Genomic DNA, 25,010 nt, shown 5'->3' with positions numbered 1-25,010 from the left:
GCCAAGCTACTTGCCTCAACCTCCCACCCCGCCATAAAGGTCTCCCCCTTGCTCTCACAGAGATTGTGGAGCACACAGCAAGCTGCAATAACAATGGGGATATTGGTTTCGCTGAGATCACAGCGAGTCAGTAAGCTTCTCCATCTCCCCTTGAGACGGCCAAAAGCACACTCCACCACCATTCTGCACTTGCTCAGCCGGTAGTTGAAGAGTTCTTTTTCAGTGTCCAGGGCGCCAGTATAGGGCTTCATGAGCCAGGGCATTAGCGGGTAGGCTGGGTCCCCGAGGATGACTATAGGCATCTCCACATCCCCAAGAGTTATTTTGTGGTCCGGGAAGTAAATACCTTCCTGCAGCCGTCTAAACAGACCTGAGTTCCTGAAAACACGAGCGTCATGAACCTTGCCCGGCCATCCGACGTTGATGTTTGTAAAACGTCCCCTATGGTCCACCAGTGCTTGCAGCACCATTGAAAAGTAGCCCTTTCGGTTGATGTACTGGCTGGCCTGGTGGTCCGGTCCCAGGATAGGGATGTGAGTTCCATCTATAGCCCCACCGCAGTTTGGGAATCCCATCGCGGCGAAGCCATCTATGATGGCCTGCGCGTTTCCCAGGGTCACTACCTTTGAGAGCAGTAGCTCAACGATTGCGTTGGCTACTTGCATCACAACAACCCCCACGGTAGATTTGCCCACGCCAAAGTGGTTCGCGACTGACCGGTAGCTGTCTGGCGTTGCAAGCTTCCAGAGGGCTATGGCCACTCGCTTCTGGACAGTCAGGGCTGCTCGCATCCGGGTGTCATTGCGCTTCAGGGCAGGGGACAGCAACTCACAAAGTTCAAGGAAAGTCCCCTTCCGCATGCGAAAGTTTCGCAGCCACTGGGATTCATCCCAGACCTGCAGCACTATGCGGTCCCACCAGTCCGTGCTTGTTTCCCGGGCCCAGAATCGCCGTTCCACAACATCCACATGACCCATTGCCACCGTGATGTCCTCGGCGCTGGGTCCCGTGCTTTCTGACAGGTCTGTGCTACTCTCAGACTTCAGGCCCTCACCGCGGTGCCGTAGCCTCCTCGCCTGATTTATCTGCATCTGCCTCTGGGAAAGGTGGATGATAAGCTGCGAGGCGTTGACAACGGCCACAACTGCAGCGATGGTCGCAGCGGGCTCCATGCTCGCAGTGCTGTGGCGTCCGCGCTGTCACTGACCAGAAAAGTGCGCGAACTGATTTCCCGCCGGCGCTTTCAGGGAGGGAGGGCGGGAGTGACGGTTGGATGACGACAGTTACCCAAAACCACCCTCGACACATTTTTTTCCCCAGAAGGCATTGGGGGCTCGACCCAGAATTCCAATGGGCAGTGGGGACTGCGGGAACTGTGGGATAGCTGCCCACAGTGCACCGCTTCCAATGTCGACGCTTGCCCCGTTAGTGTGGACTCACAAAGTCGAATTACTGTCCTTAGTGTGGACACACACGTTCGACTTTGCAATATCGATTCCACATATTCGATTTAAGTAAAATCGAACTACTCTCGTAGTGTAGACATACCCTAAGATTAGTCTTAAATAGACACACTATGCAAACACACTTGATTTCCCTTCATGTTACTGATGCTGCTGATAGGTAATGATAATGGATGGTGGCCAGTGAATCCAGACCAGGTTTGATGGCTGTTTCCCTTACCTGAGCTGAGAGATCCACTCAAAATCATTCTCACTCATCACATTCTCCTCAATCAGCTTAGCAGCGACATCCTTGGCATGGACTTCAATCACAATGAGAGCTGATAACACTGTTCGCTGCATCCTCGACAGCTTTCCTCGAACAAGGGCTACCAGATCACTTAGCTGTGCAAGGAAAGGGAAGCTAGTCAGAACCGGTTCTGAATTGCATTCTGACGTCTATTCTCTAACCAACAAGGTACTAAACCAACAGTTCTCAAACTGTGGGTTGGGACCCCAAAGTAGGTCGCGACCCCATTTTAATGGGGTTGCCAGGGCTGGCTTAGACTTGCTGGGGCATGGGGCCAAAGTCTGAGCCCCACCACCCGGTGCCAAAGCTGAAGCCCAAGGGCTTCAGCCCTGGACATTGGGGCTCAGAGTACAGACCCCCTGCTTGGGACTTAAGCCCTTGGACTTTGGCTTTGGCCTCCCCACCCGGGGGGGCGGAGCTTGGGTGGGCTCCATTTTGTTGTCAGAAGGGGGTTGCGATGCAATGAAGTTTGAGAACCCCTGTACTGAATGATGGCCAAAGGAGGAGAGGAAGGACGGCCCAGTAGATAGGGCGCTAATTTGGACCAGGGGAGACCCAGGTTCAATTCCCTCCTGTGCCAAAGACTTCCTTTATGACACTGGGCAAGCCACTCAGTCTCTCTCTGCCTCAGTTCTCATCTGTACTATGGGATAATAGCACTGCCCTGTCTCTAAGGGGTATTGTGAGAATAAATACATTGAAGATTGCAAGGCATTCAGATGATGGGAGGTATCACCATTCATACAAAATATTGAACTGTGACTCAGGGCAGGATGTGGATGCACTGATGAAATACCCCATTGTTACATAGGACCACACCTCCAAAAGGACAGTATCCCATAGTGCCATGCTAGAGCATGACCAAGTTATGGGAGCATAGCTCTGATAAGGTCATATGCTAGATGAGGTATGTGCAGGTTAAGAAAACAATGGCAGAACTCTTAGAGATCTCATGTTACTGCATTCACTATTTTTCCCATTATCTTTGGAGTTCAATTCTTTCACATACTAATGTAACATACTGTTGAAAACAATTGACCTAACTTTGGAAAATTTCTCTAGATCAGGGGTCTCAAACACACGGCCCACGAAGTTATTTGCTGCGGCCCACCAAGCTCCCCGTCCCACCCCCCCGAGTTATTTCCTGCGGCCACCAAGCTCCCCTCATCCGCCATCTCCCCACCCCCCTAGCGCGCAGTGTGCCCACTCCTCTGCCTACCTCCAGGTGCTTCCCGCCACCAAACAGCGCTTTCCAGGAGGGAGGGGGGAGGAGCGGGGAGCTGTGTGCTCAGGGGAGGAGGCGGAGAAGAGGCGGGGCAGGGGCGGGGATTTGGGGAAGGGGTTGGAATGCGGGTGGGGAAGGGGTGGGACGAGGTGAGGCAGGGGTGGGGCCTCATGGAAGGGGTGGAGTGGGGGCGGGACTGGGGGCAGAGCGGGGGGCTTTTGTATCTTTATATGAAAAGGTGTCAGTGATGCGGCCCTCAGGCCAATGTACTAGTCCTCATGTGGCCCTCGTGGTGATTTGAGTTTGAGATTCCCTGCTCTAGATGCAGCTGCATCAGTATCTCAGGTTATGGCTGTTGATTGATTTGAAGTCAGGACTGTTTTACATGTACAAGGTGATAAAAGACCAGGTGTCTGTGTGGAGAAATTTAAACCTGGTCTGCACTTATTCATCTTTCCTACCTGAGCGCTCAGCTGTGGAAACAGCCTGGTGGACAAATCCCCAGCCTCCAGGGCCTCAGATACTTCCTTTGTCCAGTAAGTTTGACAGCCAGCGATGGTCACCTGCCCAGGCCATTGCAAGACCCATGAACTACGTGGTGTCTTTAAAAAAGACATACATTATATTGGTAATAAGCACTACGAATAACTTTTCTTTCATGATCCCTTGTCTCATGCCCCCTGCCTGGAACCTAACCAATTCCACGTCAGATATAACAATTTCTACTTAGTTGTCTACCCTATTTTCTTCAATTGCTATGAAAAAGCTTCCCCAAGATGCTGGGCATCCAGACAATGGATGCTTCGGTGCCTTCTCTGCAACAGATCATTTGGCTATGCAAGATGTGGAGAACTGCCAAAGGCAGGTGAAGACCGGGAACCAGCAGAACAAGCTTCCACTCCTACAGCGAATTCCGGTTTATTGGCGCATCTTATTCCAAGAGTATAATAATGCCTGAGATTTCTGATGCCCCATCTTTTTTTACCTTCCTTTCTCCCAACCACCAACTAAAGTGTGATCTCGATTGTCTACCTGCGTCCTTAGAAACATATGGCTGAGAATCAGCCCTGGTGTACATCCATTGGCCTCAGGAATTAATCTGGCCCTATGTTACTACTACCATCTCTTTGCACTACATGATCGACCCAAGCGCTGGAGGAGAAGATAAAAGAGGGAGCCCTATCCCAAGGAGGGAGCAGAACAGAGCGAGAGTAGAAATGGAATCATATAGCAGGGTCAAAGGCTACACTATAAAAACCGTAGGGTGTAAGAAAAACAATTCTGCTGGCTGTCATCGATGACCATGTTCTCTTGAGCCAAGACATGCCAAATGCCACTTGTTGAACTCCACCTGTATTTGCGGGTGAAGAGCGGAAGAACAGTGTGGGGTGTAAGACTCTCACATGTGGATAAACCCTGATCGATCTTTCAATATTGTCCCGCACGCTGGCCTTCATAGATTTCTCGACTTCCAGCAGCCAGTTCTCCACATTGCCAGTGGGATAAATGGGGAAAACCAGCTTCACCTCCTCCCCTTCTGCAGAGTACATGTGTGTGATCTGTAGGTCCTCCTGGAAGAGCAGCTAATGGGGGAATCACAGCATGAAATTAGTGGAGAGTTTCCCTTCTATCCATGCCTTCTTATCAACATAGGTCAAGACACAAGGAATTGAGACATTGTTTCAATATGAATATGTGTAATATTTTTGTCCTACTGACAGTAAAACGGCTGTACCTCCAGGTCTACAGCAAAAATAATCACACAGGACCAGATTGTCTGCTGGTGCAAAGCTTTGTAGGTCCATTCAAGTCAATAGAGCTACATTGATTTAGGCTACTTATAGATCTGCCCACAATTTGGTTGTGGTTACCGATAATAAATGTACTACACATGTGTAAAATCAACATGTCTCTCTATAAAGTGAAAGAGGATTATATGACAACATGGGGCCCAACTTCATCCCTGGTATAACTCGAATGAAGTGAACCAAGTTACATGTGGGCTGAATTCGTCTCATTGCATGGCTAGGAATCAGTAAACCCTTTTTACTCTCTATTCTGTTCTTCCACTGTCCCCAGGGTTAGAGTTCCTTGTTTTAAGAATAAAAGTGTAAGGACCCGATGCAAAGCTCAAAGAAGTCAATGGAAGTCTGTCTAATGACTCCAGGAGGCTTTGCATCGGACCCCCAACTAAGCTTCCTTTCCACTTATTCCCAGGCTAGTGACGATCAGATGTATTTTTAGTGCTGGTGTGAGATGTGGGATTGACAGTCCTGGAATTTGAAGTCTTCTACTACAGTGGTTCGCAACCAGAGCCACATGTACCCCTAGGGGTACTCAAAGGTCTTCCAGTGGTACATGAACTTATCTAGATATTTGCCTAATTTTACAACACGCTACATGAAAAGCACTAGTGAAATCAGTACAAACTAAAATTTCATACACAATGATTTGTCTGTACTGCTCTGTATACTATACACTGAAATGTGAGTACAATATTTATATTCCAACTGATTTATTTTATAATTATATGGTAAAAATGAGAAAGTCAGCAATTTTTCAGTAATAGAGTGCTGTGTGTTTTTATGTCTGATTTTGTAAGTTTTTAAGTGAGGTGAAACTTGGGGTACACAAGACAAATCAGACACTTGAAAGGGGTACAGTATTCTGAAAAGGTTGAGAGCCACTGTTCTAGAAATAATAAAACACCAAACTTCCCCCATATGACCGGGCTAGTGAGCTTCAACCCTGAAGGACCAAGGGGGGTTCAGTTCTTGGCATCTCCTGAGACTATCAACAAGGCGACCAGCTGTGGTGATGATGGTGTGGATACGTCTCCACTGAGAATGTTGGAGATGTGTTTTAATGATAATCACGACTGAGGAAAAAGTGTAGAATTTAGAACTACCTGCCACCTTAATGGAGTTTAGAAGAGAACAAAGCCAGTTCAACTCTTCTCTTTCACATGGAGATGTAGAGGCTATTTGAAAGAATCCAGGTGCTGGCTTCACAAGGCAGCGAGCCTGTGTCCGCCCCATCTCCTCCCCTTACCGCAATGCTTGAGAATTGCTCTAAATTTCCATAATACATGACTCCTAACATCAAGACATGCCTGCTAGTCCCAGAGGAAATAGCTTGCTTTACCTACCCGTGCAATATTCTCAAAGCACTTGCGGAGGTGAGGCTGTACAGCAGTGGGGTTCTTTGTCTGAGACAGTATCTCCAGCAGCTCGTCATCCGAAAGGAAGTAGAACCTGAAAACAGAGACAGAGCTAGCAGCTCATTTTGGTCTATGCTCTGCGGTTTGGTGCTCAGTCCTGGCAGTAGTGGGCAACAGTCCTGAGATTTTGGTGAGAGCAATTGCGGTGGTCTTCAAGATATCCTGCTGGTCAGCATGCATTATTTGCATTGGTGCAGAAGAGCAGTGACCATAGTCCAGTTAAATGAGAGTCTCTCTCTGCCGCAAAAGGGCCTGACTCTCTGATGTCCTTCCCCTGAAGGGGGCCCTGTGGACTGCAGCCGTCTATAGTGCCTCCTGTAACAGCTGCATGACAGCTACAACTCCCTGGGCTACTTCCCCATGGCCTCCTCCAAACACCTTCCTTATTCTCACCACAGGACCTTCCTCCTGGTGTCTGATAATGCTTGTGCTCCTCAGTCCTCCAGCAGCACACCCTCTCACTCTCAGCTCCTTGCGCCTCTTGCTCCCAGCTCCTCACACTCACACCACAAACTGAAGTGAGCTTTTAAAACCCAGGTGCCCTGATTAGCCTGCCTTAATTGAGTCTAGCAGCTTCTTCTTAATTGGCTCCAGGTGTCCTAATTAGCCTGCCTGCCTTAACTGGTTCTAGCAGGTTCCTGATTACTCTAGTGCAGCCCCTTCTCTGGTCACTCAGGGAACAGAAAACTACTCATCCAGTGACCAGTATATTTGCCCTCTACCAGACTCCTGTACCCCACTGGTCTGGGTCTGTCACACTAGGTGTAGGTCTAAAAAGAGTAAGGCCCAAAGTATTTAATTTCCCCTCATTTCACTTCATCCCCCCTTCCTCATGCTGATGTTTAAAGGTGCAGGCGTGTGGTGATGCTATCAAACTACCCCCACCTCAACCCTGGGCCATGGCATGTTGTCACTTCCACACAGTCTGCCCTATCTTTTCCTCCATCAAATCTCTGGGTTGAAAGAAGCAGCCTCTTTGAGACCTGCAAACTCATGAGAGTTCCATGAGATTGTGCTTTGGATGAGAAAGAATGATGCACTTGTTCCCGGGAGCCATAATCAGAGTGATTCTCTGACTTCACACCTAAGAATGGCCTTCAGTCTTGGGATTACCTGGGGAAAACTCCTCTCTTGGTCTCTAGGTATTCACTCAGCCCCTTCTGCACAAGGTCAAGTAGCTGATTACATTTCCGAAGGCTCTCCAGCAGCCTGGGATCAGGACACAGGGAAATCACCTGGAAAGGACATGAACATCAAAAAAAAGCATCAGTATATTAAGTCCTAGTTAGATAACCACATTGGAGGCAAGTTGGCTACAGAGAGATATTATTGCTGGGCTCAGAGTTGCTCATTCATAGGAGCTTTTTCACATGGCTGTATAGAGACACAAGCTTTGTGGGCCAGGAGAGGCAGTTACATTCAGAGATAAAACAAATCTACATTTTTTGGAGTTGTCCAGATACCAAACAGTGATGATCAACATTCAAACACTGAATACAAACAACGACAGTCTCTGTGGAGGAAAGGGCTGGGCAGCAGGAGAGTGCAGAATGGTAGTACCAGCATCAGTGGAATGGGGCTGAGGAGGTAGAGTGTGGGGTGAGGGAAGGGAGCCAGGTGGTGCGTGGAAGTGAAAATGGGAATCAGGCACCAGGAGGTGGGTGGTGGGAGGGAGCCAGGTCATGCTGCAAAAGCACCTGACAGGATTAGCCTACGGAACAAGTCACCAGATGCCCTATTTGTAAGGGCCCAAAGCAAATTAAAGGCTGTGGCTCTGCTGTACAGGAATGTGGGGGAAACAACAGACTTTGCATCCCACTGCATATCGTGGGGCAGATCTCAGGTGCAGGTCTCTGCAGCTCACCCTTGATGGGGAGGTGGAAATGTGGGCAAGTTACTGAAGTGCCAGAGCTGTGGCGAGTGGCTCAGCACACAGTTTAGAAACACCCCTGGTTTCTGGAATGTAAACAGCATTTTAAAAGAAGAATCTTAGCAAGCTCCCCTGACCAAGGGTACTATTCATGCAGTGCCATACCTGCACATGGTGCTTTTACAGACAAGTACAGAAAAGGGGGCCAAATGTAGCTTTAGAATAAGTGTGCACAATTGCAGGTAAGTCACTATCGCTGCATCTGTTTCCATCAGGACTGAATTTGGCCCATGGTCCCTACCTTGAGAAGTCTGCAATCTAAGCAAGTGAACAAAGAATGCAACAGGAAAAAAGGATTCAATTGTAATTCATACTCAAGCAGCTAAGATAGTAATACCCAGGCAAAGATGTGTGCATGCAGTATACAAGTGTGCACATGCAAACATATACACACACATGCCATGTGAGCACACACAGCCTTACCTCTCTGTTCTCATTAGCATTCTTCATGATCTTCCTCCAGGTCCTATCCATGGTTTGGTAACGTTTGCTTTCTACTGGCAGCTGTCTATTGATGTCCTCTGAGCTAAAGATGGGCTCCAGGTATAGCCAGGAGCGCTGGCATGTCAGCCACTCCTCTAGGACATCCTGGTGGGAAGTCATGTAATCAGGTCAAGAGGCCTACTGCAATAAGTGCAGTTCCTAAAACAGTTCCTCTCTACATGCCGTGGGCTCAGATTGGAGATAAGAGAGGTGATCTTCTCCTAAAACACCACCCACAATACTAAAATCCACCCAGAGCAGCTGGTTGTCTCTACTAAAATAATTTCCTATTATTTCATTGCTAACATTGACATTTAAATTCTCACAAATAGGCATCAGAGTCAACATCCACTGGGATGAATGGGAGTGGTTCACATCTGTACATAGACCCTATCCTTCTCCCGTTGAAGTAAACATTAAAATAGCCACAGACTTAAGGGTGCAGCATTAAGCTGCTAGAGCTATTCCTCTCTCTGCCTGTAGACAACAGGACAACATCAGGTCACATTAAGGGCTTGTCTACACAGAGGGGTAATGCGCCCTATGGGGTGTGATTTCTAGAGCACACTAACGTCTTGTGCATTAATTGGTCTGTGCAGACCTTGCTGGTGTGCACTAAAGATTCCCTAGTGCGCTTTAACAAAGTGCTGTTTCAAACAGTACTACGTTAAGGAACACCAGGGAACCTTTACTGCATTCCAGCGGAGGCTACATGGACCAATTAATGTGCAACACAGTGCACTTTAGAAATCAAATCCCCATGGGGTGCATTGCTGTTCCAGAGAGCCTAGCCCTAAGGTGGTTATCTTTGCAACAGGAAGTGCAAAGTTTTTACTATGTTTTAAGATGAAAGCTTAAATTCTGCAGAATCTGATGTGGCTGCCAGAGAAGTGCTAGCATACAGTTCCCGCCAATACCAGCTCAATCTGACCTTGTTCACAGAGTGCTCAATGAAAACTTCAATTAAGAACATTTCAAATAAAATATTTGGATAAATTCCAAACATTTAAAATAAGAAAACACACAGGAAATACTGCCTGAAAGGGATTCAGAACACGGTGTTCAAGAACCAGCTAAGACATGGAAATAACATCTCATTGTTCAATGTTCATTTACTTGATGTTTCAAGTTCCATAGAATCCTGCAAAGCTTTGTAGAGTGTCCCTAGGATGTGACACGCTTTCAGCTGATGGCAATATATACTGAAGGCTGCGTCCACATAGAGATTTTCTTAAATTCTCCTTGTGCTTCTCTGGCACCAATACAACCCCTCCAATTCTAGCAATAGTGCACCTGCTACTGTGGACCGGATACTGCTCATTTTATTACTGTGTCAGCCAACCCTGATCAGAGCAGCTGTCAACGACACGTGATAAGAATGCCTGAATCTGACCCACAGCAGTGCTCCCGCCATCGCTAGCACCGTTGGAGCTGCACCGGGGTTGGGGAGAGAACATGCTCAATGCAGCCTCAGGGGCTAACAGAGGGACAAAAATTACAAAGAACTGGTTAAACATGGATGCAGTCAAACTCTGTTTTTTCCTCAGCTGTGTGGCAGGAAAATAAATTAAATAAATTTAAATTAATGGAGATATCCCATCTCCTAGAACTGGAAGGGACCTTGAAAGGTCATCGAGTCCAGCCCCCTGCCTTCACTAGCAGGACCAAGTACTGATTTTTCCCCAGATCCCCAAGTGGCCCCCTCAAGGATTGAACTCACAACCCTGGGTTTAGCAGGCCAATGCTCAAACCACTGAGCTATCCCTCCCCCCCCCCCAAAAAAAAATGCCACCTTATATCGAGGTTAAAGAACCACATATTATCCCAGGCAGATTCTTAAATTAAAACATGGTCCTGTCCATACAGACAAGAATAAGTCATGGTATAACATGATTTAGTCACAACCATGTTTGTCGGCCACAATTAAACATGGGTTATTTTTAGTTTAGACAGGGCCTGTTTACTGCCTCTTCACTGGATCACCCCATACTGCTAATCTCTCAAACAAAGCCAGTCTTTAGGCAGATGGCAGCCTTCAGGAAGAAGCTCCTAAGTGTTATGTGACTTGGGTTTTAACACAAGATCACAGAGGCTAAGAAACTTCACCCTGGGGTCTTCCAGAGCATCGAGCTGAACACAATGGAACATATGCTAACCAGTGTATTCAGTATGGAAAAATCAGTTGGGTCTGTAATAACCATTTGTTCATCCTAACTAAATCCTCCATGTATATAAGAGGAGGAGCAAGTGACTGCAACCTGATAACTTGCTGAGAGTGTGAATACATCAAGAGCAGCAGTGCCAGCCACACCCTGACAGAAGCTACCACAGGTATAAAGAGCAAGGGTCATTTCCTTACAACCCCTTTGGAGGGGATCTGCAGAAGAGCCAGCACTGGCTGAACTCTGCTCCCATTGGCAGAGTTAAAGCAAGACTGAGCACTTTTGACTTGCTCACAGTGATTAGCACTGTATGCCATGCATAACCCCATGGAAATCAATGAGACTTCATGGCGCAAGGCACTGCTCAGTGTGAGCAAGTCTGGCACAGGCTGGCCCATTGTTTTTTCCATAGCTCCCTTAACTCAATATTTTGAGTGGCACAGTTTGGGCCTGTAGGCCCGATCCAGGTCCCACGGAAATCACTGGCCAAACTCCCATTAACTTCAGTGATGCAGATAAAGCATTATATGAGCAGCTGGACAAAGGAGCTACTTAGAGACAGGAGGGCCCCAATCTTTAATTTAAAAAAAATGTAGCAAAGTGTTTTAGCCAAGTTAAAAACAGAAAAGCACAGCACAGGGGTCTGATCTTCAGAAGTGCTGAGCACTCAAACTTCACTGGCAGCTGCAAGTGCTCCTAATCTCTCAGGTTCACTTTACTCACTGCTCTTTATATTGCATGGGCAGACAGGTGTATAATTATGTGTCTTTTCTATAAAGACAGGCAGAAGAGAGGTTTCTGTGAGCACTCACAAAGGTATACATAAAATAAATGTGTAGATGAAGTTGAAACCCACTAAATATGAGATTGTAAAGTTATTTAAGGGATTTGGATACCCAATTCCAATTAAAATGACTAGGAATTCAGTGGCCAAATCTCTTAGGCTGAGATTTTCAAAGCTGCCTAAGGGTATGTCTATACTACAAAATTAGGTCAATTTTATAGAAGTCGATTTTTAGAAATCGATTTTATACAGTTGATTGTGTATGTCCACACTAAGCGCATTAAGTCGGCGGAGTGCGTCCTCACTTCTGTGGCTAGCATCGACTTACAGAGTGGTGCACTGTGGGTAGTTATCCCACAGTTCCCGCAGTCTCCGCCTGTTGGAATTCTGGGTTAAGCTCCCAATGCCTGATGGGGCAAAAACATTGTCACGGGTGGTTTTGGGTACATGTCATCAGTCGCCCCTCCCTCCGTGAAAGCAACGGCAGACAATGGTTTCGCACCAAACACCAGGCGATTAGAAGAGCACAGCAAGGCGCGCTGCGCATCAGAGAGGCTTTGAAAACCAGTTTCATGACTGGCCAGGCTTCGGTGTGACAGTTGTGTGTGTTTCTCCTTGATGCAAACCCGCCCCCTTTGATGATTTTAATTCCCTGTAAACCAACCACCCTTCTCCCTTTGAAATAAAGTAACTATTGTTTTGAAACCATGCATTCTTTCTTTATTAATTAAAAAAAAAAAAAGAGAGACAACGGACAAGGTAGCCCAGGTGGGGTGGGGGAGGAGGGAAGGACAAGGCCACATTGCTTATTGTAGCCACACTAAAAATCAAACTGTTTGAATGACAGCCTTCTGTTGCTTGGGCCATCCTCTGCAGTGGAGTGGCAGGGTGCCCGGAGCCTCCCCCCAACATTCTTGGGCGTCTGGGTGAGAAGGCTATGGAACATGGGGAGGAGGGTAGGCGGTTATACAGTGGATGCAGCGGGGGTCTGTGCTCTTGTTGGCTTTCCTGCAGCTCCAACAGATGCTTCATCATGTCCGTTTGCTCCCCCATTAGCCTCAGCCTCGTGTCCTGCCTCCACTCTTCGCGCTCACTTAATTCTTTCCTGGCCTCTGCCACTGAATGCCTCCATGCATTAAGCTGTGCCCTATCAGTGCGGGAGGACTGCATGAGCTCGGAAAACATGTTATCACAAGTACGTTTTTTTCGCCTTCTAATCTGCGATAACCTCAGGGACAGAGATGATAGGGGGAGCGTGGAAACATTCTACACTCCACAATTCTGGGGGGAATGCATGGTCACCTGAGCTGCTGAGTTTGCCACGCTGACCAAACAGGAAATGAAATTCAAAAGTTCCCCGGGATTTTCCTGTGTACCTGGCTAGTGGATCGGAGTTCAAAGTGCTGTCCAGAGCGGTCACAATGGAGCACTCTGGGATAGCTCCAGGAGGCCAATACCGTTGATTTGTGCCCGCACTACCCCAAATTCGACCCAGCAAAGTCGATTTTAGTGCTACTCCCCTTGCCAGGGAGGAGTACAGAAGTCGATTTTAAGAGCTCTTTAGGTCGATGGAACAGAAACAGGGTTGGTTGTGTGGATGCATTCATTTTTAAATCGACCTAACGCAGCTAAATTCAACCTAACCCCGTAGTGTAGACCAGGCCTAAGTGTTAAAGGAGGATTTCCCCTTTTGGCTTTGGTTGTGATCCCATCAATAAAGAATTCTTTTAAAATTCCCATGGATGCTGGGTAGAATCCCACAGTAATTCTCATGGAATTTGCCATGTATTTTTAATGCACAGATGGTCTTTAAATAGTCTAAAGCAGGGGTCGGCAACCTACGGCACGCGTGCCAAACATGGCACGCGAGCCGATTCTGAATGGCACGCTGCCTGCCGGTGAGAGGAGGAGGGGTGGAGGGGCCGGAAAGCGCCACGCTGGGGGAAGAAGCAGGGGAGGAGGGAAGCTTGGCTGCGGCAGGACCAAGCTTCTGCCTCTTGCCCCCGCAGGGGAGAGCGGTGGGGGGTGTGTGTCCTGGCCCCCCGCCCACCTCTCTCCCCTGCGGGGGCAGGAGGCAGAAGCTTGGTCCTGCGGCAGCCAAGTTTCCCTCCTCCCCCGTTTTTTCCCACAGCTTGGTGCATTCCGGCCCCTCTGCCCCTCCTCCTCCCTCTCCCTGCCGGGATGGCCCTTGTGAGGGGGAGGGGGAAGAGCGGCAGGCTGCACACAGCTCTGTAGAGCAGGCAGAGAGAGGTAGGGACGGGCCTGGGGGAAGGGGGTGGAACAGGGCATATCCCTCCCAGCCCCCTGCCATGAGCTGCTCAGGGCAGGGGGCTGGGAGCACCCCCACGAGCCGAGCACCCCAGCCTTCTGCCCTGCACCACCCCCACACCCCAGCCTTCTGCCCTGCACCCCCCACACCCCCCCAGCCCTGACCTCGAGTCGCCCCCAACACCCAGCCCTCTGCCCTGCACCTCCACACACACCCCAGCCCTCTGCCCTGAACCCCCCCCACACCCAGCCTTTTGCCCTGCACCTCCACACACCCCCAGCCCTCCGCCCTGACCCCCCCACACACCCAGCCTTTTGCCCTGCACCTCCACACACCCCCACCCCCCGGCCCTGAACCCCCCCCCCCCACACCCAGCCTTCTGCCCTGCACCTCCACACACCCCCAGCCCTCTGCCCTGACCTTGAGTTGCCCCCCAACACCCAGCCTTCTGCCCTGCACCCCCACCCCTCCAGCCCTCTGCCCTGACCTCCCCCCAACACCCAGCCTTTTGCCCTGCACCTCCACACACACCCAGCCCTCTGCCCTGACCTTGAGTTGCCCCCCAACACCCAGCCTTCTGCCCTGCACCTCCACACACCCCCAGCTGTCTGCCCTGAACCCCCCCACACACACACCCAGCCTTCTGCCCTGCACCTCCACACACACCCCAGCCCTCTGCCCTGACCTCGAGTCGCCCTGCTCAGCCCACTGCAGGCCTAGGTGAACAGAACCCCAGGCTGGCAGTGGGGTGAGCAAGCTGGCGGCGTAAGATCAGCATTTTAATTTAATTTTAAATGAAGCTTCTTAAACATTTTGAAAACCTTGTTTACTTTACATACAAGAATAGTTTAGTTATATAATATAGACTTAGAGAGAGAGACCTTCTAAAAAACGTTAACATGTATTACCGGCACGCGAAACCTTAAATTAAAGAGAATAAATGAAGACTCGGCACACCGCTTCTGAAAGGTTGCCTACCCCTGGTCTAAAGCAACCCCAGTTAAGTACAGTCCATACTGTGATGCTGGCAGACAAGGCTTTAGGCCTCAGCTGAGCACTGAAAAATTCATCCTTGGAAACCAGTGCAACTCACGTGTGTGTTAGTATGGTTAAGATGGGTATTGGATATATAACGATGGGTTTAGACTTTACAAAATGCTTGGAAGTTGCTACATGTATTAATCCTACTTATAATGTCTGTATTCCATGCTATAAGGTAATACTTAAGTATTTGCTATAGAGCTGTGAAATGTTTGTTCTGAACTATCTAACTCACCAAATAAGAAACTTTACCTAGTGCTAAATCCCTATGAAAGGTATTACCTCTTGCCCATCAAGAAGGGCTATCAAAACTAAATGGGCCATTGTGGAACATCAAAATACAAAGACTTTGCTAAATCACCCTTGCACAGGCTACGTGCAAAAGAACTCATCCCATCAGCCTGAATTCTGGAAGAAGGAAATAAAGATAGCTGATGTGAACATTTTTCATCTCTTTGCTGTTTGGACTCTCACAGGGCTGGAGCTAGGAAACAGAAGCAGAGATCTCCAGAGTCAACCTGGGTTAGCCCCAAAAGACATTCATGCTGACAGATTGCTACAACTCTGTCATTTTTTAAAACCCTAGACAGTAACGCATTTCTGTATGTGTTTGCCAGCTTTAACCTGTAAATAACTCTCTCATTTATTTTTTCTAGTTAAGAATTCCTTGGTTAGTTTACTGTAAGATTGGCTACAGATATTGTCTTTGGTGTGAGATCTGAGGTACAAATTGACCTGGGGTAAGTGACTGGTCTCTTGGGACTGGAAGTAACCTGAATTTTATGTGATCTTTGGTGTATGGCAACCAACTATCATAAATCCTATCTTGACACCCAGACAAGCTGCCTGGAATGCCCAAGAGGTCTGTCAGTGACTCTATGGTAAGACTTTATAGTGCGTCAGAAGTTCACACATGTTACTGGGTTGATAAACTCTAATGATAGAACATACAATCTGTTTGGGGTGTCTGCCCTGCTTTTTGACAGTCTGCTCTGAGGTTGGCATTTTCAGTTGTGAAACACTCCAGCCAATGTGACAAGTACATCTAGTAATAACTAAGCTGTTCAACCCTTAGAGCCACTCAATTCTATAAGGCCATCTCCCTCACTCTCAGGACTTCAGAGACTGTTTTTGCTACATCAGAGAAAGGAGAAATACGTGGAGAAGTTTCGCTATCCTGGCAGAAATATCAGTGCAGTCACTCTGTGGAACTCTGTACCTTTAGTGACAGGAATAAATGGCAAAAAGAAAGAACAGCAGCCAGGGACAAACACACACAGTGTCACAGCCAAAACACACACTAACACACAATATATATATAAATATAGCCAGATTACCACATCACCTGCTTCCATAGGGTCAAGGGTGCCTTTGTGTGTCCTTCTTAGCCAAGTAAAGCAGATTTGACAACCCCTTGCCCAATCACACATGGGCAGGTAAGCTCCCATAAGTAAAATGAAATAATTATAAACAACAGACAACAATGCTGTTACTTCTAGAATTTATAAAACACTCTACAAACATTAGCTAATTAGGATTTGTTTCCTGCTCCCATCTACAACTAACATCAAGTAGAGTGTGATCCCTCCTAGGTGCTCAGCATTCTCTTCTACCCTGGAATGAGCAAAGTACTTAAGAATGTGCCTAACTTTAAGCATGTATGTAGACTATTAAAGTCCAATGGAACTATTCATATGCTAATAAAAGTTAAGCATGTGCTTTAAGTGCTTTGCAGGATCAGGATAAGAAAGCATAGCACCTTGCAGAATCAAGCCCTTAACATGCAGTTTGACTATGGTAGGGCCTGAATATCACTAGGCGAAGTGCTAACTACTATGCAAGTCAATAGAACTATTCACGGCGAGAGGAACTACACCTGGGGTAGAATCTTCCGCCCATTGAAGGCAATGGGAGTGCTGCCATTGACTGCAATAGGCCCAGGATTTCACCCCTGCTATTTGTGGGATCAGGCCCCTGGTTTGTTCCATTTACTAAAGCAGAAGAATTATGAGAGCCCCTCTGACTCCCTGAGCACAGATGTGCTGTGAATATCTACATATCACCAAGCTCCTTGGTTGCAACTGGAGGGAGGGATAGCTGAGTGGTTTGAGCATTGGCCTACTAAGCCCAGGGTTGTGAGTTCAATCCTTGAGGGGGCCATTTAGGAAACTAGGGTAAAAATCTGTCTGGGGATTGGTCCTGCTTTGAGCAGGGGGTTAGACTAGATGACCTCCTGAGGTCCCTTCCAACCCTGGTATTCTATGAACTGCACATTCTTTCTATTCAAACAGAGTCAAAAAGCCCCAATCCCTCCTTTGGCAGCAGGTGGGAAATTGGTACCTGTGTCATCTTCAGCTTGGTTTCCCAGGTGTTCATCCTGTCTTCAAAGGGTTTCTTGTACGGTGAGAAGGACATGCTTTGAGTCATGACAATATGATCATCTAGGAGCTGCGAAGCTTCGTCAGGGCTCTTCAGAATGAAGGTTTCTGTCTCTTTATAGGGCATTACATTAAACAGGATGGAGACCCATTCGCTCTCCATCTTATCAAGTGCCTGGGAAATGAGGAGAAGCAATTTAACCTTAGGTCTCAATACATGGACATGGCATAATGCTTTCCTCCACTTACACTCAAATACCATCATTTGAAAACTAGGTGAATGTTAATTCCTGTGAAAGGTGCTGGTGCTGGTTTCCACACTGGAAACTATAGCCATCTATTTAATCACAGAACATTCAGCAACAGCACAAATTTCCTCTGCCCCATCCAAAGAGCCTCAGCTCTATCCTGAAGGACCACCTTCAAGGAAGGGAAAGTAACTTCATTTCCATGCCCACTGATGCCATGGCACCTCCACTGAGTCTGGTAGTAGAGCGCCGTTAGAGACAGTGGTAATGGTGGCTTTTGCAGTATGGATATCTGCCCACTGGGAAGTGGACTGAGCTCACAAACCCATTTCACAAAACAAAAAGCTGCCAGATGATAGTGACTTTCAGTCCTGACCATCTTAGGCCCTATTTGAACTTGTGACGTGAAGGTGAAAGACTATATCTATATAACCAACGACTCCACTGAGCCATCCAGTCTTCTCCCCTGTTTCCATACACACACTGTATGATGGCTGATTCACCATACCAATGTCTAATCTCCCTGACACAGATACAGAGGATTTGTCCAGCCATGCGAGGACACCAACATTCTAAACTGCATTCTGCTTCTCTCTGGGATTTCTGTAACACTCAGAGTGAATTTTAATGCTCATGAAAGCATGGAGTTGTCATAAGGAAAACTTCCATCTAGAGACAACTTTGGGGCATGAACTATGACACTGAAAGGAAACCCTCATTAGATGCTCTCCTCACATTCTCAATGGAGAACTCCTTGCCCGCTATCTCAGCTATTTTGGCAACGCTGTCAATGTGGTCCAGCAGCTTCATCTCCAGACAGCGAGAAAATGTCAGATTGGCCTTGGGCTTAACATTGATGTTGATCTCCTTGGAAAGCATCTCCCAGTGCCGGTTCCGCATGCCAGGATTGCGCAGGCCCTGAATCAGGGGGATATATGGTCTGAATTCTTCAATCCTGCCCCGGATTTCCACCGCTACATCCTGGCATGCTTAAAGGAGCAGGAAAAAAACAAACCAAAAAAGATAACATCAGCAACAATGAGATGATGGGTGGAGGATGCTGCTTCATATAGAGCTGGATTCTGAACAGTGCAGGTGAGCGGTGCTATGCTTTCCAACACAATGCAAAAAGTGAACGGCAGGACAGGGAGCATTGGGGAACCCAAGCTTGCATTAATGAGGATGCTGCCTCATAGCAGGAATAAGGCCAAAAAGGGAGGAGCATAGTCAAGTGCCATATTTGCATATTGGAAACAACACGTAAGCCCACGTCTCCTCAGACACACCTATTCACTGCCCACAGCCTGCACTTTTCTAGCACCTTTAGAGTAAGGCAGTGAGCATGCCAGGGCCATGAAATTTAGTAGTACTTCCACCTAGTATGTCAATTACATCTAGGAATTAACTTTAATTGCAGCCAAGTATGGCCTCTGGTTGCACTTGAATTCTTGCACTCCCTGCTATGTGTCACACAAGGACTGGCAGACTCATGGCCTTAGTGGATATTGAACTACATCCTGGAGGAGCAGTGGAATGAAAAGATCAAAAGCAGGTATTCTTATTGCTTCTACTTATCATGAGTCACATCCACTCACAACCTCCTCCACTGGGGATGATTCACTGCATTGTTCAGGAGAGAGCTCAAGTTAAAAAGGATAAATCAAAATCTCCCACTGCAGAATATATTTCACTCTAACCCAACTGGAAGATGGTTTTAGAACTACTTCAGAAGACTGGTGGATGCATCTTTGGGAATCCTGGACTGGGACATGGGGAAGTTTACCTACAAATTTAAATCTCTTTTCATTTTTTGGGGGGTGGGGGCATTTACTTGAAATAGTTTTACGCAGATCTGCAGAGCTGCATGTGACCACCCAAGCTCACTTCACACAGAACACATATGGGATAACCTGCTGAATCACAGGAGTGAGGTCTTCATGACACTCCTCATAGCCTTGTGTGCTGGGGTGCACAAACCAAACTCTCCCAGTTACCTGGTACATCCTTGAACTGCTTCACACACTTGTGCATGGTCTTAAAGGATTCATTGACATTCTTCTCTAGCTGTTCAGCATCAATTGCAGAGAGGGGGTCGTTCATCCAGCTCTCGGACCAGCGTATCCAGTCTGATGCTGTGGTCCAGAGATCCCAGTATGGCTGGAATTCCTTAACCATCCTGGACAGCTTATCATACTTTGTGAAGAAAAAAAAGTATTAATGAACAATGGGCATATTTTCCTCTAACAGTGACTCATATTTTACAGAACCATGTGGCCCTGGCAAAAAGGCACAATCCCACCTGGAGCTCCTGAGTAAGCAAGGGGAATGCACATGGTCCAGTATCCTTTAAGATGATTTATTAGGCTCCCCTCTGCACTGCTAGCCAGAGCAGACAGGCACAGGGTCATAGCGTCACTTCCAGCTTGCTCCCTCTCAGGGGACTTGCAACCCTGGGGATGCTTGGAGGGGGAAGACCCTGTGCTCTCCCAAGGCACAACCTAGCCCTTACCAATCAGTCATGAAACAATACAAAATTGTGGATAGAGACAGGACATACACAGAAAAACAAAGGCCCTCTAGGCCAAATTCAACCTTACATTCATGGGCACAGTTCCATTTAACTCTAATCCAAGTTAAAACCATGACTTAATTTATTCCTATGACATTTAGTGCCAACTTCTCAAAGGAGGGCGCATCAAGCATGCTGGCCAAAATGCATACATTCGAGTTGCACCTGCAGAAGCCCATATCCGTGCATGCAAACACTTAATCTGATGTGCAGTTAGCTGATTTTCATTTGCAAATGCTCTATCGCATCAGTAATATGAGATTTTTTGTGGATGCAATGGATCCATACACATTTTGAGGACGTACCTGTTAAGGACCCTAGTTGCAACTGTGGATGTAACAGTAAAGAAAAAAAATCACACTAAGCTATTGAAAGTTAAGATACAGAAAATTATTAGAGCAAATAATTCTACTCAATAGCCATAAAGGAAAGAGACAGAAAATGTGCATGGGCATTTATGAGTAGCTAGAGCCACTAGTGTTTGTGACTAAAATTATTTCCTCAAGACAACACTCTGCCTTCCAAATTCACAAAATCACTTTCCTGTATGTGACTATAAAACACTAGTGACATAAGTAATTACAGCCACTCATGCCCATATTCTGTGCAGTAACTCTCCAACAGTAATGAATGTAACTAATTGCTACTTCATGAGCTTTCCCATCTTTATGATCCAGGAGCCAAGCCTCCCATACACCTGGCTACCACTACCCCATGAACTCTTGATCCAGGAGCATGGATAGGTAGAGCTCTGCCACAGAAGTGGCAATTAAATACCCTATGAACTTGCTCACCCTTCCATGTCTTCTTGGACCAGCTCTTCCACAGCATAGAAGAGATGAGCAGAGAGCATTGGAATGGAGTGACCATCAGAATGGATTGCTGGTCCTCTCTAGTTAACATAAGAACTGATGGATAAGCCAAAATGATAGAGAAGGAAAGAAATTATTTAAGCTCACAATTGGGATGTTATTACCTAGGGGATTTATTTTTTTTGCATTGGAGTAGCACCCAAAGGCCCCAGTCAGGACCAAGGGTCTGTTGTTTGCAGAGGCTAACACAACAGAACCCATGATCTGACACTTACATTAGTAACTGGCAATCCAAATATCCGCTCCCTGTTGTTGTAAAGCAGCGCCATCTGCTGAGACTCCTTCAACTGCTTCTTGACCCTTCTCGCTTCATTTGCTATCTCATGTGCTCGTGTAATGTCCATATGGACAGAAAATCCAGCCACGACCAGCTGGAAAAGAAAAGGCAGTATGTGGAACTCAGGCTGAAAACGCTGAATGCTGCTTTCTAGAATCTCAGCTTCACTGCTCACTCTTTGTTGCTCTCCAGCATGTAGAGAATCGGACAGCTCTCACTAAAGCCCTTTTTAAATTTCACATTCTCTCTCCCCTATTCTAATTCCAGCTCTCTTCAGGCCACGGAGAAGGTGGTGAGGAGGCAATGATAAGCCCTGATCAAGATCAGCTGACAGAAAGAACAAATGTGGGTGCTGGCTGCCTCTTCCTCTTGCAATTGATTGCCACCCACTCATCAGTCCATGCCCAAATTTATCTATTCTGAGCTGTACCGCTAGCAACGTGGAACCACAGAAATTAAAATGAAAGATCTACTAGGTCATTTTTTCCATCCCAAAAAATTGTTTCCTATATTATATTCTCCTGGGTCTTGTCCAATTTTTTTTGTTTTTTAATAAACTAAAGTGTCAGGGGCTTCTATCACTTCCTTTTGTAGACTATTCCACAGCCAACCAGTCTTCACTTTTAGGAAATTCTTTGCTTAATTTCAACCCATTACCCCTAGTGATACCCATTGGAGAGAGTCTTTGAAATCAGTTGGCACATTGATTAGAGCTGGTCCAAAATGGGGAGTTTTTCCTATGGATAATTTCAAGTTTTTGGTGAAAAATCAAATCTGAAATATTTGATTTTGAAACACTGCCACTGCATCTCTTGGGAGTTGCTGTTCAGGTGCCTCAGTCTCATTCTCCTATCTAGTCTGGACATGGAACCCAGCCTACAGCTCCTATGGTGCATCATGGTCTTCCCTGTTGGTGAGGAGAGGTGGTGCATCATGGGAGATGAAGTCTAGCTGGGGAGCTCAGCCCATAGCAGCTCCTCGAGGCACCGCGGCAGCATTTCAGAACAAAAATATTTCTGTTTTCGAGCATTCAGTTTCTCCATGAAAAATAGAAGTTTTCCATGGAATTCAAATAATTTCTCATCCAAAAGCAGTTTTTAGAAAAAAAAATTTAACTGGCCCTACCATTGATCGTAGAATTGCAAATGCTCCTGAATATACCCCAGCTAGCTGACAGCAATGATTTCAAGTCTTTGTGATTAGGGCTGGTTTAGGACAGCCTCCCCTAGTGCTAGATTATTAGTACCTGCAGACCATCCAGCCGTTCCAGAAAGTTGTTCTGATCCATGAGCTGAATTTTGCGGAACCTCTCTTCATCTTCTAGGTGCTGCTGCCGAATCATCTCCGTCTGTGTGGCGATTTTCAGAGGCCAGTTGCTCGCAGCCCACCTGAGCTCAGATGGAATGAGAATACAAAAAAGATGAGAAGCAGCAACCTGAGGCCTATTATTGGAATGATGATGAGCGTAACAATTAGATAACCCAATCAAACTGATGAAGGAGGCTGACCAGCAACAGAAACGTGCAAGGTTTCAAAGCATATTTTTTGGTGCTTTGTTATTTGATATGCAGTGTCTGCATCTAAACTGTTCAGTAACAAAAGGCTCAGGAAAGGGAGAGGAATTTGTAAAAAAAAGAGAAATCCGGTGTATTAGTAAAAGATGAGTGGATTGCATCTGAAGAAGTGAGGTTTTTACCCACGAAAGCTTATGCCCAAATAAATCTGTTAGTCTTTAAGGTGCCACCAGACTCCTTGTTGTTTTTGTCTCTCTTACAATTTTTCTGCACGGTACCTAGCAAGAGGGGGCCCCAATCTTGGTTGAGGCCTCTTGGTGCTACAGCAATAGAAATAATAAAATAAAACAAAAAATAAAAATAAGCTGGCAGATAAGGTCTTTTATTTGTTAAAGAGGTCCATTACTACAAGTTTGCCTCATGCCCAGGCCAGGAGACAGTGTGAACCTGCACACCTCTACAGACTCAATTTCTGAATCAGGTGTTCAATGCACATCTAGCCTGAACTGCCACATAAAAATATCGGAAGCACCTGGTATACAAATCAAACCCTGAGACATTAAGAATGGTAATAGCTGCAAAATAGGCTGCTTTGACAGTAAGAGAAATGCTCACTTGTCATTGAAATCATCTTGGGTAAGGTTGTAAAGGAATTCCTCCATAACCTCATAATCTTCCATGACCTTAATTATGAGTTCCTACACAGGGAGACAGAGAGAAAAGTAGACATCCTCCAAATCACACGTATTGAACATATTGCTTATTGGGATTGTCTGGCAGGATACACACTGCATTTGCATGACACATGCCATCGTCACACAACCTTACCCCAACACAGAGGACTTCTATACCACAAAAGCAGTGGGTCTGAGTCTCTAAACACTTATGGTGTGAGTGATCCTCAGATTACATATATGAAAGGGAGTGTGACCCAGTGGGTAGGACACTGGATTAGGAATTGGGAAACCCAGCTCTTTCCAGACTTTGCCACTGGCCTCCCGAGTGACCCTGGGCAAGTCACTTTACTGCTCAGTGCCTAGTTTCCCTGTTTATAAAATTGGGATGATACATCCCTCCTTTGTAAAGTGCTTTGAGATCTACAGATGAAAAGCTCTGTCTAATAACTCGGTGGTATTACTGCCAAATTAATTATAATATTAATATACCATACCAGTACAACGTAGGAGTAACTTCATTGAAGTCCCTGGAGCTACACCTGTTTATAACTGGTATGAGAGGAAAATCATGGCAATATTTTTATGGTTTGAAAGTTTGTAATTAATTTTCAGAAGACAGAAAAAGTCAAGATCCAATATCTGTGCAGAAGTATTGAATGGCTAACCAAGAAGTAGAAGGGATATACAGCATACATTAAGGACAACATTTTCAATTGCCTTTGCAAGTTTCCCCTGCAAAGACATTTGCGTGCACCTAACCTGCTTGAGCACATACCAGTCTGGTAGCTAGGCATCTGACTGCCCAATTTGCATAGACACACTGGTTTTATACACACATGCCCAGTTGCATAAGTGACATTGGGGTTAAATTTCATATGTCAGCTGAAAATCTGGATTTAAGGGGCTCAGTAGCTACAAAGCTTGTGAACACCACACAACTTCTCAAAGCTTCATAACAGCCTGGATCAGAGGCAAGGTTTCCCAAGCAACAAAACAGGTAATTGGACTGACTGGCCAGATCTCATTTCTTCAAACATGGATTAATTTAAGGAGCTGAACCAGCTTTTGCAATGACCTATTGTTCCAGGAAGATTCAGAGCTGGATAATAAAATGTCAAAGCAGTGGGAGATCTACCTCCAAGACTCCATCCACTCTATTCCCAAGTTTTTATCCCCTGGCTCTACTGGGCACCCCCTTTTGATCAGAAAAGCATGCCCTACTTCCTGCGCTTTCAGCTGCTCAGGGACTCCCTTCATCCACTCCCGCAGCTCAGCCAGCTCCTCAATGCTGTTTGGTTTCTCATACATTTTCCGGCTGATGGCTTTGAATGCTTCACAGATCTGCAGGAGGACACAAAGAATGTGTAAATGCACACACTGAATAGAGGAGCAGCTGCAGCCTTCTCTAATGGGCTACAGGGTTTCATTCCTATGGGGTCACTACCTTTAATCAGTGGACTACAACAGAGGCTTAAGACCTGGTTTTCAGAGGAGCACTCACAATTCCCATTAGAGTTAATGGCAATTGTGTGTGTGGAGCACCTATGAAAATCAGGCCACCAATCTCTCATATGCCAGACTCCAGTTTAAGTCAAAAAGCTGGCTGTGA

General features: G+C 46.6%; 1 protein-coding gene across 1 annotated transcript in view; it reads right to left on the bottom strand.

Annotated features, from left to right (window-relative positions):
- DNAH1 (dynein axonemal heavy chain 1) overlaps positions 1-25,010 on the bottom strand; it is a 144,833-nt gene that overhangs the window by 97,404 nt on the left and 22,419 nt on the right. The window contains exons 14-26 of the mRNA XM_065408329.1: positions 24,623-24,742; positions 23,340-23,422; positions 22,457-22,598; positions 21,149-21,304; positions 19,487-19,685; positions 18,228-18,481; positions 17,207-17,419; positions 8,551-8,715; positions 7,311-7,432; positions 6,126-6,231; positions 4,381-4,560; positions 3,439-3,579; positions 1,684-1,847 (exon numbers count right to left, since the gene is read on the bottom strand). Coding sequence (XP_065264401.1) covers positions 1,684-1,847; positions 3,439-3,579; positions 4,381-4,560; positions 6,126-6,231; positions 7,311-7,432; positions 8,551-8,715; positions 17,207-17,419; positions 18,228-18,481; positions 19,487-19,685; positions 21,149-21,304; positions 22,457-22,598; positions 23,340-23,422; positions 24,623-24,742 — 2,045 coding nt within the window. The remainder of the gene's footprint in view (positions 1-1,683; positions 1,848-3,438; positions 3,580-4,380; positions 4,561-6,125; positions 6,232-7,310; positions 7,433-8,550; positions 8,716-17,206; positions 17,420-18,227; positions 18,482-19,486; positions 19,686-21,148; positions 21,305-22,456; positions 22,599-23,339; positions 23,423-24,622; positions 24,743-25,010) is intronic.

Source organism: Emys orbicularis, chromosome 7, assembly GCF_028017835.1.
Source record: "Emys orbicularis isolate rEmyOrb1 chromosome 7, rEmyOrb1.hap1, whole genome shotgun sequence".
Taxonomy (NCBI): domain Eukaryota; kingdom Metazoa; phylum Chordata; order Testudines; family Emydidae; genus Emys; species Emys orbicularis.
The sequence above is the reverse complement of the archived record's forward strand: the minus strand, read 5'-3'. Positions and strand labels throughout refer to the sequence as shown.